Source organism: Sus scrofa, chromosome 7 (genome assembly GCF_000003025.6).
Source record: "Sus scrofa isolate TJ Tabasco breed Duroc chromosome 7, Sscrofa11.1, whole genome shotgun sequence".
Taxonomy (NCBI): domain Eukaryota; kingdom Metazoa; phylum Chordata; class Mammalia; order Artiodactyla; family Suidae; genus Sus; species Sus scrofa.
Window position 1 is genome coordinate 31,124,910 of NC_010449.5, and position 15,114 is coordinate 31,140,023.

Genomic DNA, 15,114 nt, shown 5'->3' on the forward strand with positions numbered 1-15,114 from the left:
TAGGGAGGGGGTAGGAGGGCTGGAGGAGCCCAACTGCCTGAAGTGTGAGGGCACTGCTGGGAAGCCTGGGTTTGCTGCAGTCGGTGGCAGGATCCATTCCAGTACTGGTGAGCACTGAACTGGAGGCACAGGGAAGACTGGGAGCTCAGGTAGCTGATGCAGAGACAGGCAAGAACCTCTGTGATGGCCCTAGAGAAGGAGCTTCCCAACGAGCTTCCAACTGCCCTGCTGGGGCTGGGGAAGGGTGGAGAGACAGGAGGGGAGAGGGCCCAGAGCAGGAGCAACAGGATGATGACTTGTCACTGGGATTGCCTGGTGCTCTGTCCCTGCTGCTGAGACTCACAAGGGTCACCACAGGGAAGGGGCTGATCATCCAGTCCCTGCTCCACCAGAGAACCCAACAAAAGTGTATAAAACAAGAACATGTAAAACTTTGGGTTCCATTCAACAATTGGAATTCGTTGTTAAAAGATATTTCTCGGGAGTTCCCCTTGTGGCACAGTGGTTAACGAATCTGACTAGGAACCATGAGGTTGAGGGTTCAATCCCTGGCCTTGCTCAGTGGGTTAACAATCTGGCATTGTCGTGAGCTGTGGTGTAGGTTGCAGACGTGGCTCGGATCCCATGCTGCTGTGGCTCTGGCGTAGGCTTGCAGCTACAGCTCCGATTGGACCCCTAGCCTGGAAACCTCCATATGCCACGGGAGCGGCCCAAGAAATGGCAAAAAGACAAAAAAAAAGATATTTCTCTCATGGGGTGGGGGGGCATGTGTAACATGGGTACAGAGAATAAGCACTTGGACCTTGGAGTGCTGTGTCTCTCTTCACGCATTTAAACACATGTGAAATTTCCTCTTTCCCCTGCTAATGGTCTTAACACTTATCGGGCCTCCAAAACTCAAACATGAATCCCACCCAGGCATTTTTTGGGGTCCACCCAGGCCCAGGGCACCCCTTATTCAGAAGTCGTAGAGCAGAGCTGTCTAACAGAACTTCCTGTGATGTTGGAAATGTTCCATATCTGTGCTGCCCACTAGGGTAGCCATTAGCCACATATGGCTACTGAGGAACTGCATTTTAAAATAATTTTATTTTATTTATTTATTTATGCCTTTTTGCCTTTTCTAGGGCTGTACCCACGGCATATGGAGGTTCCTAGGCTAGGGGTCTAATCGGAGCTGTAGCCGCCAGCCTATACCACAGCCACAGCAATGCGGGATCCAAGCCATGTCTGCAACCTACTCCACAGCTCATGGCAACGCCAGATCCTTAACCCGCTGAGCAAGGCCAGGGATCAAACCTGCAACCTCATGGTTCCCAGTCGGACTCGTTAACCACTGAGCCACGACAGGAACTCCTAAAATAATCTTAAATTTAAATAGCCACAGAACCTAATGGCTACCATATTTGGTGTTTCCTTTTTTCTTTTTTTTTTTTTTTTGGCTGTGCCAATGGCATGTGGAAGTTCCCAGGCCAGCGACTGAACCTGAACCACAGCAGTAGCCAGAGCCATTGCAGTGACAATGCCAGATCCCTAACCTGCCATGCCACAAGGGAACTCCTTGGCTACAGAAACAGCAGTCTTAGAACATCTGTTGTCTGACCCCAGTGATTGAATCCTTACTATCTCAACTTTCCATACATTAGGAACCTCCTATTTACTAGATACTTTATGAGGTACTTTATACAATTTAACTGTTCACAGACTTTCATGAGAAAGTTTTATCATCCACATCTTATTTTTTAATGATTTTTACTTTTTCCATTATAGTTGGTTTACAGTGTTCTGTCAATTTTCTACTGTACAGCAAAGTGATCCAATCATACATATATATACATTCTTTTTCTCACAATATTCTCCATCATGTTCCATCACAAGTGACTAGATACAGTTCCCTGTGCTATAGAGCAGTATAGCACAATTTTAAAGATGAAGAAATGAGAGTCAGAAAAGCCTCCCTAGAGAACAGTGGGACTGGATTTGAATCTGGGACTGACTGATTCCAGAGCTCAGGCTCTTTCTATGACAGAACGTTTCTTAGTACTGCTTTCTCTTCAACATTTAGAAAAACTGGGTCTCCATGCAGCCTCTTACTATCTACAGACGTCCCTCTTGCTCCGTCTCATGAATTGGTTTTCTGTTCCCCCTCTTCTCCGTCCATTCACTTGGGTGACTTCCCAGGGTGGGCCAGCAGGCAGACCCCGTGACTGCAGGGCCTGAGCGAGGTGGGGAGTCAGTGTGCATTACAGCAGTTAGACGTAGTTAACTGTAGCACTGGAGACAGCAGTTAGATGGCATGGTGGACTGCTGCAGAGGGGTCAAAGAGAGTAGGAGGGTAGGGTGCAGAGCCAAATAGAAGGCCAGAAGATTTGAGGTAGGTGTTTGGAGGCATGCTTGCAAATTTCGGTTCTCAGCCCCTGGAGGCCTCAATCCTGCCCCCAAAGTACTTGAAAAAGAAAACAGATAACTTTTTCAAGCTAGAACTCATAAGCTGTAAACTGGAGCAATTACAGGTGTATTTATTCATTCATTAAAAAAATGTATCAAGCACCTGAATGATTTGGATTCAATGGGTTGGCAATTAGGCCTGAGAATCTGCATTTTAACAAAAGCCAAGCACTTCTGCAGTCCACTGGTCACACTTGGAAGTTACAACCTTGACTTCAAATCTCATTCCTTTTCCTTGCAGTTTGCTACATTATTCTGGGTTTCCCAGTTCATGGCCAGAAGTAGTCTCTTCCTCCTCTGATCCTCCCTTTAATGGAGATTCTCAAGCCTGGCTGCATATTAGACTCACCGGGGTAGCTTTAGCAAAATATCGATGATCAGGCTTCAGCCGCAACCAGTTGACCAGAATTTCTGCGAGTGGTGCTTGGGCATCTCCTAGGGGAGCTGACTGATGTGCAGCTGGGGTCGAGGACCCCCTTTCCTTGTCTCTAATGTCATTGTGGCCCTCAGACACATCTTGCTTCATGTTACTTTTTTCTCTCCTTTTGGCTGAGTCACCTCTGAGCCTCTGCAGCCCTCAGTATAGTACCTTTCACAAATAATACCTTCTAAAGCATTTTCGACTGAAACATTTACCTGTTTCAGTTCAGCTTTATGGGCACCACAGCATTGCCCTCAAAGCTGGAGTCTTTTGCCCAAGACAATAAGCGATTCTCTTAACTATGTCCTTCCTGAACATTCTCCTTTCTGCTAGATCTTGGGTGGCCTCTTCTTCAGCATGGCCCTGTGAGTAGCCTCTCATGTCAGAACCTGGCCCAAGAGAGAGTAGAGCAGCCAGGGTTGGATGAAGGCACGTAGGGTGGCAAGATGGATGGCCTGGGCCAGCCAGCTGGAGAGCTGGAAGGGCAGTGCTTATCAGGCTCCAGGCTGCTGGTGCTAGCCCCTGCTGGCTCCTAGTCCCTCGGCTGTTGACAGCACAGTGGCCTGGGCAGATCTTCCAGGATGGAACTTCTTTCCTTTCAAGATTCTTGGCGCCATGGTGGGCAAGTGGGAGCAGGCCTGGTCTCAAGCAGAGTCGTGAGGCAGGTGAAGATTCCTCAGAAGCCCCGTCTCCCTTTCTTCCTCCTTTAATTACCAATACTTGCTGGATGCTGCCACTTTCCCAGAGGCCACTGTCCCCATGCCTTTCTCTTCCCCTTCCCTCTAAGCCTGCTCCTTAGAAAGGTAAACTAACTCACCCCAGGTTGAATGTTTCTAATCAAGTTAAGTGTGCTACCCAGTCTAAGGGGTTTTTGTTTGTTTTTAAATCAAAGAGGAATGTTTCAAATGATGGAATTTTAGCTGTCACTGTGGATTAAGTATTTTTGAGGGGAGTGGGGGGGGCTTCTTTCTGAATTCCTGAAATTACAGGGTCAGCCCACTCTAAAATCAGAGGGGTATGGGAGGGCACCTGCTTGGAGGGGTCACTGTCTGTTTTAGAAGAGAGGGGGTTTCGCCCTGGGGAACCACCTTCAAGACACCCCCTTGGGAGGTACCAAGACAGGGTCTCATATGCCCCTTCTGCCCCTGCCAGATGTGGACGAGTGTGTGGAGGGGACTGACAACTGCCACATCGACGCCATCTGTCAGAACACCCCACGGTCATATAAGTGCATCTGCAAGTCTGGCTACACAGGGGATGGTAAACACTGCAAAGGTGAGGCTGGGAGGGCCGGTGCCAAAGAGGGACCTGCCAGAGAGAGGAAACCAGCGCCGCTGCTCTTACCTCACACTGAGCGTCACACTAAGGCTTGAACTCGCTGCTGGCATGGGGAGGGGGCTGGGGTAAAGCTGTTTCTTCCCAGAGAGGGTGCCCTTTTCTCATGTGCACAGAGACACCATATATGCCACTACGGCCCTGGTAGGAAGAGCTCACAGCCATACAGCCTGACTGGCCAGGGGATCAGAATCACGGGACTAAGACCTGAGGTTCTGTGATACTGAAAGGGTCTTTAGACCCCTTACACCATGCCCCAAAAGAATGAGACCAGACCGTTTACCCTAGGGGGAATTCATACTGTAAACAACATATCTCCTCATAATTAAAGTAATGCAAATTAGTCTTGAGACATTATTTTAAATTTATGAGCTTCGGTGTTGGTGAAGACTTCAATGGACAAGGTACAGTCAGTCATTCCTGGTGACATTAGAAACTGAAGTGATTTTTTTTCAGTGATTTTTGTCATACCTAGCAAGAATCTTGAAGTTACTTATACCCTTTAACCTAGGGATTTTATGTTAAGGGACTTGTTCAAAGGAAATTCAAAGAAACAATATACAGGAAAAGACGTTATTTGATGAATCACTTATGATAGAAAAATAAATGGAAGGACTCTAACAAGAGATAAAAGGGATTAATAAGTTATAATATACAACATTATGGGATATTCGGCAACCATGTACATGATCACTGGAAAGACTGGATGGAAACATGGAAAAACTTTTATGCTTAAGTTTAGATGAAAATAGCAAAATGCAAAATAGTTTGCAGGTTATGAAAGTAACCATGAAAACAGACACACACACAGAGGTTATGTATTTTTTAAAAAAACACCATAACCTGAGCCCGGGGTGGACAGTGGAAGGCATACAGGTGGGTCCAGCTGCCTCACTCCTGTTTGCCCACAGATGTGGATGAGTGTGAACGGGAGGATAATGCAGGCTGTGTGCATGACTGTGTCAACATCCCTGGCAATTACCGATGCACCTGCTATGATGGATTCCACCTGGCGCATGATGGCCACAACTGTCTGGGTGAGCAGGGTGAAGGGATGTGGGCTGGGCATGGCTTGTGGGGAAAGCGGTGTTTTCAGCATTTTCCATTCCCGGGCAAGGAGTAGAAAGTGATCAAAAAGCTGATTCCAGAGTTCCCACTGTGGCACAGCAGAAACACATCCGACTAGGTTTGATCCCTGGCCTCCGTCAGTGGGTTAAGGACCCAGCGTTGCTGTGAGCTGTGGTGTAGGTCATAGACGTGGCTCGGATCTGGCGTTGCTATGGCTGTGGTGTAGGCAGACAGCTGTAGCTCCAATTAGATCCCTAGCCTGGGAACCTCCACATGCTGCAGGTGTGGCCATAAAAGGACAAAAGACAAAAAAATAGAAGAGCTGATTCCCACAAAACAGAACACAAAGTCAGCCTCCTGTTTGAGACCAGATGCTGAGAATGAAGTAATCCTTCTGCCAGATGAAAAACATTGAGGAGATGCCACTAGAAAGTGTTCTCAGGACAGGGCCAGGAGATGACAATAGTGGGCTTAGTCATGGGGGTGGGGAGCGTGGTGGAAAGGTGATTGGACTCCAGACAGACCCCAGCTCTGCTGCATACTAGCTAGTGGGATGGCAGTATCCCATTAGAGGGCTGCTGGATCCTCTAATGTGAGACCTATCATGCAAGAACATGTATAAAGAGCCCTGTACCATCCTTAGTTCATAGAAAGTGCTCATCGAACGGGAGAAATGTCGTTGATAGTGATGGTGATGATGCAGAGAAGCCTCTGGCCCTGAAAGGCGGCTTTTTCCCAGCTTTTCCTGCAGTCTTCCAGGCTCACCCTCTCCTCACTTCGGAGGCCTCATCTGACCTGATCTTTGTCCCAGGAGCTGTACCAGAGATAGGAGACTCTCTGGGGAACTAACCTCAGCTGTGGTTTCTGTCCTTTTGGAACATTACCAGGACCATGTCAGATTCTTCCCCAAGTGGAAAAACTGAAGCCCACAGCAGAGAAGGATTTGAGATGGGAACCCGGGGAAAGAATCCCAAATTCTTTCTCTTTGATGCCAAAACAGAAATAGGAGACTGGAAAGACAGAATACCAGGAAAGGAAGGGAAGAAAGAGGATGCCCAGAAAAGCGAGCTAGGCTGCTCCCCAACCCCGCACCTGACCAGACAGATGAATTATTGGAGGTCCCACTGGCCTAGGACCTCCAGGTAGGAGCACCTTCTTACTCTAACGCTGCCTCTGAGCCCAATCACATTCCATCCCTGGACCAGGCTCATAGGTTTCTGCTCCCAGCTCAGGCCTCCAAACCCTGATACCTGCTGGGCCCTTCCCCTGGCCCTGGCCAACTTCCTACTACTGGAGCTATCAGGGAAAAACCTCACTTTTTGCCTGCACAGTCATCTGCAAAGCCCTCTTTGGGAACTCCTTTGGAAAGAAAAGCTGTGACACTTGGACCAGGACAGTGAGTTGCCTTAAGGGACTACATACATCAGCTCCTAAGTTCTGTGGTTGCCTTTGAACTTTCCAGGCCCCCATTTCTCACTAAGTCTAGTGTCTCCGTTAAGTAATTTTGGAAAGAACCAACCAAGGGATAAGAGAATGAGTAGGTATGGAAGGGGTTGGGGAGAGCAAATATCTATCTAACCTTAACCCTAACCCTAGGGTCAGAATTCAAAGTCTTAACCCTTGGCTTTTAGGGAAACTGAGTAAGTCATCCATGCCCTAGGCCTCAGTTTCCCCATTGAGAACTGGAAGAAAGAATTTGGCTACAGTAGCAAAATCTCAAGGTTGGAACAGAAGGGAACAAATAGAAGGTGGGATATAGGGTGGGGTAAGAGCAGGAAGCCAGGGACAAGAAGTCAGGTGTAGGTGGGACAGAACAAGGCAAAAGTAAGTATATCTCCTTGGCTTTTCCAGTAGATGCCTCTCCAGCAGGAGCCTGCTAGGTCTGGACCAGAAGGGTCAGGGCGGTTTCAGGGCTTAGCAGATAGGAGGGGCAGAAGACAGATGGAGCCATTAGGAGTCAGGTTCCTTTCGAGCCAGACTGGTCCACTTGGGGACCAATCTCCCTGATGCCTTTCTTGAGAGGGTAGCACAGAGATGGTCTCCGATGGTGTCAGAGTCAAGGCTTCAAAGTGGGAGCCCCAGATGAGCTTGGCTCTGGGACCCAGGGGTGGTGATTTGGGGTGGTAATTAGGGTGTAGCCTGGCAGCTCTCACCCCATCCCTCCCTGCCAAGCTTCTAGACTTTGTTTTGTTAAACCAAAATAGGAGAAAGTCTATGGAATATGGCAGTGAGCCCAGGCACAGGGGGAGGGGAGGGGAGGAAGAATGGGGCCATGGCCTGTCCACAGACATGGTCCCTGCCCCGCAGTGAGTTGAGTTTCACCACCTTTCCCCACCCTGCCCCTCCAACCTCAGCACCGTGGCCAAAGCTTTCCCTGCACAGAGCCCTGACTCCCTGGCTGCTTGTCACAACCAGCTGCCCACAGTCCTCTCCCTGCCAATCCCCATCCTTGTCTTCACCTCTGTTCCTCTTGGTCCGACTCCTTTCCTGATCTCCTCTACCTTCAGACCCAGTTTCAACAGGTGCAGGAAAGGGAGCCATGTCTCCACCTAAGCGAGCCATGTCCAAATGTCCCCTCCCCACCTGCATAGCTCACCACCTCTGCCCTCTGAGGGGGGCCTCTTTGCCATCAGTGGAATATTAGCTGATGAATGGGTGAGAACTGCCTGGCTTTTAGCTGGGTATTGGATTCGGGGGTGGGAGGGACGGGTATGTGTGTGTGCGCTGCTTTCAGCCCTTGGTGCAGAAGTTCAAGGGTATACTCGGACCCTGGCCTGCACCCCTGGCTTGCCAACCACCTATCCTGCACAGATGTGGACGAGTGTGCTGAGGGCAACGGCGGCTGTCAGCAGAGCTGTGTCAACATGATGGGCAGCTATGAGTGCCACTGCCGGGAAGGCTTCTTCCTCAGCGACAACCAGCACACCTGTATCCAGCGGCCAGAAGGTCAGCCTATGACCAGGGAGGGCCCAGCCCTGCACTCCCAGCTCCTCCATCCATCTCCTCAGCTTTCCCTCAGTACCCCAGGTCTCATCCTCTGCTAGCTCTCCCTTCTCTTGTCCCTCAACCCATTCACATCTGAAGTGTTCCATGGACAAATCCTCTATGGCAGAGAATTCATTTGGGGTTGGGGGTCAGTGGGGAGGCTACCATGGGGACATCCTCTGGGTCCAGACCCAGAGGGACGAGCTCTAAGCTGCCACCATCTGAGGGCCTGATGTGCCTTATTCCTTGAACTGGGTTGGGAGGATCAGGCAGGAATAGTGCGGTATGTGTTGTCTGTCTGTGACTCCACTGTCACCCTCCCACCTCCACCGACTGTGACATCCCTGAGGGCAAGGATTACATCTGATTCAAATTTGTATCCCCAGAAACTCATATACTGCTCTGCTTGTAATAGGAGCTTAGTAAATATTTATGAATAAATCATGTAGTAATTATCTTTACCAATTACTCCTCACTCACATTATTAATGTTATTTGTCTTCTTCCCAGTTTGACTATCAGCTCTTTGAGGAAAGAGATCATGTCTTATTTTTCTGGATCTTTCCTAAATCCACCCAGTGTCAGCACAGTGCTGGGTAACTATATGGCACTATTTGTTGGCTGAAGGAGAGGGTAATTGCACAGGGTTGGGGGGCTGGGTAGCAACACCTATCCATCATTCAGACTAGTGCTGACCCCTGCTCACTAGCACCGAGCAGTGTGCACAGGACAGGGGGCCTGTGAGGGGGAGTCAGCCTCCTCCGTGTTGTAACCTCAGGGAACTTCTCCCAGTTCCTAGGCCTCAACTATTTCTAGTTTCTCTTCATCTACGCGTCCAGGAGCACAAGACATTCATGCGCCCTTCCTCCTCTTCCCTTTTAGAAGGAATGAACTGCATGAACAAGAACCACGGCTGCGCTCACATCTGCCGGGAGACACCCAAAGGGGGTATTGCCTGTGAATGCCGCCCCGGCTTCGAGCTCACCAAGAACCAGCGGGACTGTAAATGTGAGTGGATTGGGGTTGGCAGCGGGAGAGGAGGGGAGGCAGAGGGGAGGGGGAGGGGCCTCAGCAGCAAAAGGTGGGAAGAAGAGGGACACGGGAGAGGCAGCCAGGTTAGAGGATGTTTCCGCTTTACGGAGAACAGTGGTACCCAGGGAGAAGTCAGCTGACAGCCTCCTGCCCTCTCTGCACAGTGACGTGCAACTATGGTAATGGTGGCTGCCAGCACACATGCGATGACACAGAGCAGGGTCCCCGGTGCGGCTGCCATGTCAAGTTTGTGCTCCATACCGACGGGAAGACGTGCATCGGTGGGTGAGGCCAGTGGAGAACTCAGTCCACCTGTGATGGGGGTGGGAGTGGGGGTGGGGCCCTTGGGACCCAGGGAAGGTGGGGACACATGGGGCCCACATGCTAAGCGCGGAGTGACGGTGAGGTGAAGTTCCAGACAAAGCCAGGTCTAGTAAGGGACAGCTCTGAGGGACCGAAGGGCTCACCTGACCTTCCTCCTTCCCTGCCCTCCCCTCCCTGATGGTTCCACTGCCCCACCCCTGGGAGCCTCACCATCCTCTTTGTCCAGGATAAAGGTGCCAATTGGGAATAATTAGCAGAGTGTAGCTGAGGAGGGGGAGAAGGCTGGGGTAATGCTGCGGATTAATCCTGACCAGAGGTCCTGGGTGTCGGGTGTGGTAAGATGGGAGCTGTCACAGCCCACTATCCCCACTGTGGAACCGAGGGTGGGACAGGGTGCTCGTTCCTGCCACAACCAGCCTTGCACTGACAAGTGGGGTTTCCTGACTACAGGTGTCCTTCTCTCTCTCCTTACTCTCCTCCTGTAGATCCCCTTTCCAGCCCTCTGACCCGAGCCCCCCACTTCCTTCGCTTTCCTCAACATTCCAGTGGAGCCCTCTCACTTCCTCCCCACTCCACCCTCCCATCCCTCTCACCCTGGTCTGGGGCCTTCCTAACATCTGGCCCCCTTTGCCTGAATTCCTACACCTTACCTCACCTCTCTTCAGGTACCGTAGATGAGTTCAACTCCTTAATTCCCAACTCTCTGTCTTTAGGTTTGGTTGGTGAAGGCCAATTACCATGTGCTCGGAGTGCTGAGAAAGATGATGGGGACAGAGTGTCCCCTGGGGAAAGTGGGAAATGAAAGGGTGGAGTTTGGGCAGGGGAAGAGCTGTGTCCCAAGCCAGCAGGGGCAAGCTTGTCCCGTGGGCACGGGTATTTATGAATGGCCCTTCATCTCATGGGCTGCAGCATGCTGGGGATGGGAAGGTGTGAACACAGTCACATTGTGTGTTTATCAGAGACAAGACATTCAGCTTAAGAACCAGGCTCTATCCCATCTCACTCCAGAATCCCACCCCGTCTCTGTCGAGAGCACTGCCCCTCCCCCAGACGCAAGAACTGGGGAGCAGATGATGTTCTTAGAAGTCTCTCTCAGTGCCTGCTCCAGAGACTTGTACACACAGTTCTAAAGTTCCTTAATTAAAATCTCTCCTGCTACGTGTTTCCCTCTGAACTAACTCTCCATAACCTTGGACCATTTTCAGGTCTTCGTGTTGCCTTCTCCAGGCTGGTTTGTTCCAGTTCATTTTTTTCCTCATAAATCTAATTCTTCTGCTTTCCAAAACTCCCACCATCCCCTGTAATACTCACACATCCTTAGAGACTCCTGGAAGAACCTGCATGCTGTCCCCAGCAAAAAGCTGCATGTATCAGGACAGAGCTGGAGCCCAAGGATGTGAGGCTGGGTCCCTCTCAGGTGTCCTTCTGTTTAGATAGTCCTGGACACGGCTGCTTTTGAAAATATTCCTATTAAGCTTGAGCTCTTCTCTAATGCAAGACCCATTCCACCTTCTGGGCCACGGCCAAGTGAGGCAGAGGAGAGCAAACGAAGCTGTTCTAAGGTGCACAGCTATGTTCTTTCCAAGTTCCTCTCCCTCTTCTCCAAGAGAACTTATTTTACCTTGATCTGTATCTCATTTTTCTCCCCAGCCCTGGTAGGAGGAAACATTGTTTGGGCCATCAGGACATTTCCATCTAGTGGGGAGACTGAGAGGGCAGTACAGTTAGCACAAAGGGACTTGGGATTTGGCAGCTAGTAAGACTTGTGCTTGGATCCCGGCTCTGCCGTGGGAACGCTGTGTAGTCCTGGGCCCATGACTGCCCCTCTCTGAGATGCAGTTTCCCTTCAGTCAATTGGTGGGAGCCTGGCTTGAGGGTCCCGGGCAGGACAAGGCTAGGGAATGAAGCGTAGGAGTCTCTGGGCTCATCACTTGGGGCCAAGGTTTGGGCCTGGAGGGTGGAGGAGGGTGGGAGGGGCCTGGGGCACTGAGGGCCACAGTAGCTCCTGTCTAGCATCTAAACAGCTTTTTTACGATGTCAAACAGGGGAAAGGCGGCTAGAGCAGCACATCCCCCCTCAGGCCGTTTCTAATGGTAAATATATCTGCTCCCTCCGCTCGCTCTCACTGGCTTGCTAGGGGAAGGGCTAACCTGCTGGGGCTCCACTAACTGCATGCCCATTGGGCCCAGCCTAATGGGGCTCCCCTGGCAGCCTGGGTGCTGGCTGGGCCCACTGAGTGACAGGAAGCCTGAGTCCCCATGAACTGGCCCAGGAGCCTTCATGTTGATTTTCTCTTTCTCTGACCCTGTCACTCTCCTTCTCTCTTCCTTCTCCTGCTCCTTCGTACCACCTTCTTCCTCACCTACCTTCTAACACCTCACCCCTTTCCAACCATCTGCCCCCTCCCTTTCTCTGCCTTCTGCACAGCTAAAGACCCGGCCAGCTCCATCTACCCTCTGTGCCCACTGTGCCACCTGAGACGGGGTGGGGTAGGGTTGGATGCCATCCCCTCCTTGGGGTATCTTTCTTGGGTTCTTCAGTCTCAGCATCACTTACCATTCTATCCCACTGTAACAGTTAAGAAGGTGACTTTGAGTTCAGACAGACCTGAGTTTGAATCCTGGCTCTGCCACCCACTAACTGTGGCACTTTAAGCAGTCTACTTTCCTCTCTGATCCTCAGTTTACTCTTCCGTAAAATAGGGAGAACAAGAGCCTTCCCTTAGTATTGCTCCAGTGATGGAGAAAGTACAGTAGAGCACCTACTAAGTGCCTGACACAGAATAAGCACAGATTAAACTGTGATTTTAATGTACGACCTGAAGAGCAAAGGCAGTCAGAGAGGCCACACTGGAGAGCACTGCCCTGAAGGGGCAGGCAGCCATGCTCGGCTTTCTGATCCAAGCTGGCATGGTCACCGTGCCAGCTCCACTGCTCCCCGTCCTGGATCCCTCCAAGTCAACTAGACCTGGTGCAGGATCTCCTTTCCCCTCCCCTCACCCCAGGGCTTAGGGGACCTCTTCTTATACTAAGGGCACTCTTGAGGGGATGGTGGGGCCTGGAACCTGAAGCTTCCTCACCTGGCCTCAGGAACCTCAGGAGAGACTAAGGTGGGAGTGGCTCATAGGAAATGCTCCTGTGGCTGCTCCGGGACCTTGGCATTTGAGCGGCCAAGGCATGAGCAGGGACCCTAAGGCAAAGATGGGCTTCTTCTGGAGCCTTTGCTTTGCTGTCTCCTCGGTGACCAGGGTTGGGTCTGAGTGTTAGGAGTCAGAGACTCAAGAAGACGGTAGCACTCTCTTCCCAGTGCCTTTCCCACCAAGTTCCCCCAATTCTGACAACCACTCTCGTCTCTTCCCTAGCAGAGGCCTCAGGATTTTGTCTCTAGTGGGAGAGTTCCAGGCCCCCTCACAGTCCCCGTGTCAGGGCCCAGCACTGTTCCAGTTTTTTCCCTGGGCTCATCTGACTCTCCTGACCTGCATTTAAACCTCTGTTTCTCCCACTCGGAGTTCAGAAAACAGGGTGACCATCCATACTCCCCCAACTCTGACTTCCAGCAAAGGGAAAACTTACCAGTCAAGAGGGGGCAATAGAAGAGACTCAGCTCCGAGGTTCTCTAACTCTCTGACTTTCCTTTTTATGCTCTTCCTGCCCCTCAGGATTCTTCTCCCTTTGCCCCCTCCCCTCCCCTAGACAGCATCTCCCCACTAGGAGACGAAAACAGCAGAACAGCCAGCTTATCTCCCTCCGATCTAGAAGGGCTCTGGAGGAGCTGGAGGTAGCAGGGAAGGGGCTGGGAAGTGACAGAGGAGTATAAGCCGCTCCTCTGAGGATGAGCAGTCAGTCCTGGAACTGGGATCTTTCTTAAGACAGCTGAGCAGCAAGGAAGGGGAGATGAATTGATGGCCATCTCTCAGCTTTCTTAGGAATCGCCAGGCCTACTCTTCCTAAGATTTTCCCACCATGAGCCCCCATCCCCCAAAGAGATAGTCACTGGGAAGAGGAGGACACTCTGTTGTCCCTCTTGTTCCCTGCCGGCGAGAACCACCCTTACTTAGCTTCCATCCCTCCCTGGGCCCTCCCCTCTCCACCTCCTCCACCCCTCAGCACATTCCTGCCTGACAGCTCTGGCTTGTACCTGCCTCACTGCTGTCCACCTTGTTTCAATCAAGTAGGGGGCAGGGAAGTGGACTGCTTGGCTGCACTTGTGAGGGGATGGGGGCTGGGAGTGATGGGAGGAGGGGGCTGGGAGCCTCCGCTTAATGCTCTTTCTAAAGAACAGGGAGGCAGCTGAGGCCTCCCCTTGGGCCTCTGTACTCTCCTCCACCCTCAAGTTTAGGACTCCTCCAGGCCCATAACCAGGTTACTATCCCCCACCTCCCTCCTAAACAGAGACCTGCGCTGTCAACAATGGGGGCTGTGACAGTAAGTGCCACGATGCAGCGACGGGTGTCCACTGCAGCTGCCCCGTGGGCTTCATGCTGCAGCCAGACAGGAAAACCTGCAAAGGTAAGTGTTTTCAGAGAACAGGAGCTAAAGGTAAGGGGCTGAGATTGGGACCTAAGATAGAGTATCTATTATGGGACCTCCTCACCCTGAAGCTGTCATGATTATGAAGAACTAAGGCTGTGACTAAGGCTGGTCTCCTGCCCACTTTTCCCATCTCAGTTCAAAGGGCGCAAAAGTCCAGCCAGTCCCTTAGTGCCCATGCCCTTAGCCCACTTTGTTTTCCTTACTCTCATTCCTATCCCCCTATGGGTCCCTAACCCTCTTGGTTAATGACCATGCCATTCACATTTGTCCCTGCATCTAAAGGATATTTGAGCCCTCTGGATGCACAAGGTCACAGGTGTGCTCCACAACCTTCTTTCCCCACACTCCCAGACCTCCCCAGTGGAAAAGCTGTCCTGGTCAATGGGAGAATAGGGTAGCAGTTGGGAACACTGATGCTGGAGCCCGGCTCCCTGGGTTCAGATTCCAGCTCTGCCTCTTACTAGCTCTGTGATCCTGGCTAGTTACTTAGTGTCTCTGTGCCTCAGTTTCACCATAGTAGAGGTGCTTGCCTCATAGGAGTGTTGTAAGGATTAAATGAGTTATATATAAACCGTATGTAAAGTACTTAGAACAGTGCCTGGCAAATGGTAAACACTTTGTCTCAGCTTTTTTTATAGTATAATTTCCCACACTGTCCATTCTATTTTCCCCTCCTTTTAATTAGCCAGATCTAGGGGAAAGGTGGATCAGAGAGAGAAAAAAGGAAGAGTAGCCATACAGAAAATAACAATTCATCAGGTCTGTGTCCCCTGGTAATGAGGAATGGGGACTGTAGGAAGGCCTGGGCTTGCTCTTTGTGACTTCTGGCCCAATAGCTGGCAGAGAGGCTGGGGATGGGTTTGGGGGCAGCAGGTCAGACAGCCAGAGTTGAGAGGTTTGCTCCTAGGAAGGACTGCTGACAGGTCTGCTAAGAGTGAAGTGAAAGGCTGCCCTCCCTTCCCCCTCCCCC

The 15,114-nt window shown here is 51.1% G+C and overlaps 2 protein-coding genes across 37 annotated transcripts in view; one reads left to right on the plus strand and one right to left on the minus strand.

Annotated features, from left to right (window-relative positions):
* Window positions 1-15,114, minus strand: part of TCP11 (t-complex 11) — a 153,623-nt gene that overhangs the window by 117,450 nt on the left and 21,059 nt on the right. Inside the window, exon 3 of one of the 34 annotated variants that reach the window (XR_001297827.2) lies at window positions 1,720-3,573. The exons of the other annotated variants lie outside the window; for them this stretch is intronic. The gene's annotated coding sequence lies outside the window, so the exon portion shown is untranslated. Of the gene's footprint in view, window positions 1-1,719; window positions 3,574-15,114 lie in introns of those variants that run through there. 34 annotated transcript variants of the gene reach the window in all.
* Window positions 1-15,114, plus strand: part of SCUBE3 (signal peptide, CUB domain and EGF like domain containing 3) — a 39,500-nt gene that overhangs the window by 11,314 nt on the left and 13,072 nt on the right. For 2 of the 3 annotated variants that reach the window (XM_013977806.2, XM_021098615.1), the window contains exons 2-8: window positions 4,022-4,144; window positions 5,116-5,241; window positions 8,084-8,218; window positions 9,139-9,264; window positions 9,453-9,569; window positions 11,658-11,705; window positions 14,004-14,120. In XM_013977806.2, coding sequence (XP_013833260.2) covers window positions 4,022-4,144; window positions 5,116-5,241; window positions 8,084-8,218; window positions 9,139-9,264; window positions 9,453-9,569; window positions 11,658-11,705; window positions 14,004-14,120 — 792 coding nt within the window. The remainder of the gene's footprint in view (window positions 1-4,021; window positions 4,145-5,115; window positions 5,242-8,083; window positions 8,219-9,138; window positions 9,265-9,452; window positions 9,570-11,657; window positions 11,706-14,003; window positions 14,121-15,114) is intronic. The other variant, XM_021098614.1, reaches the window with a different exon arrangement.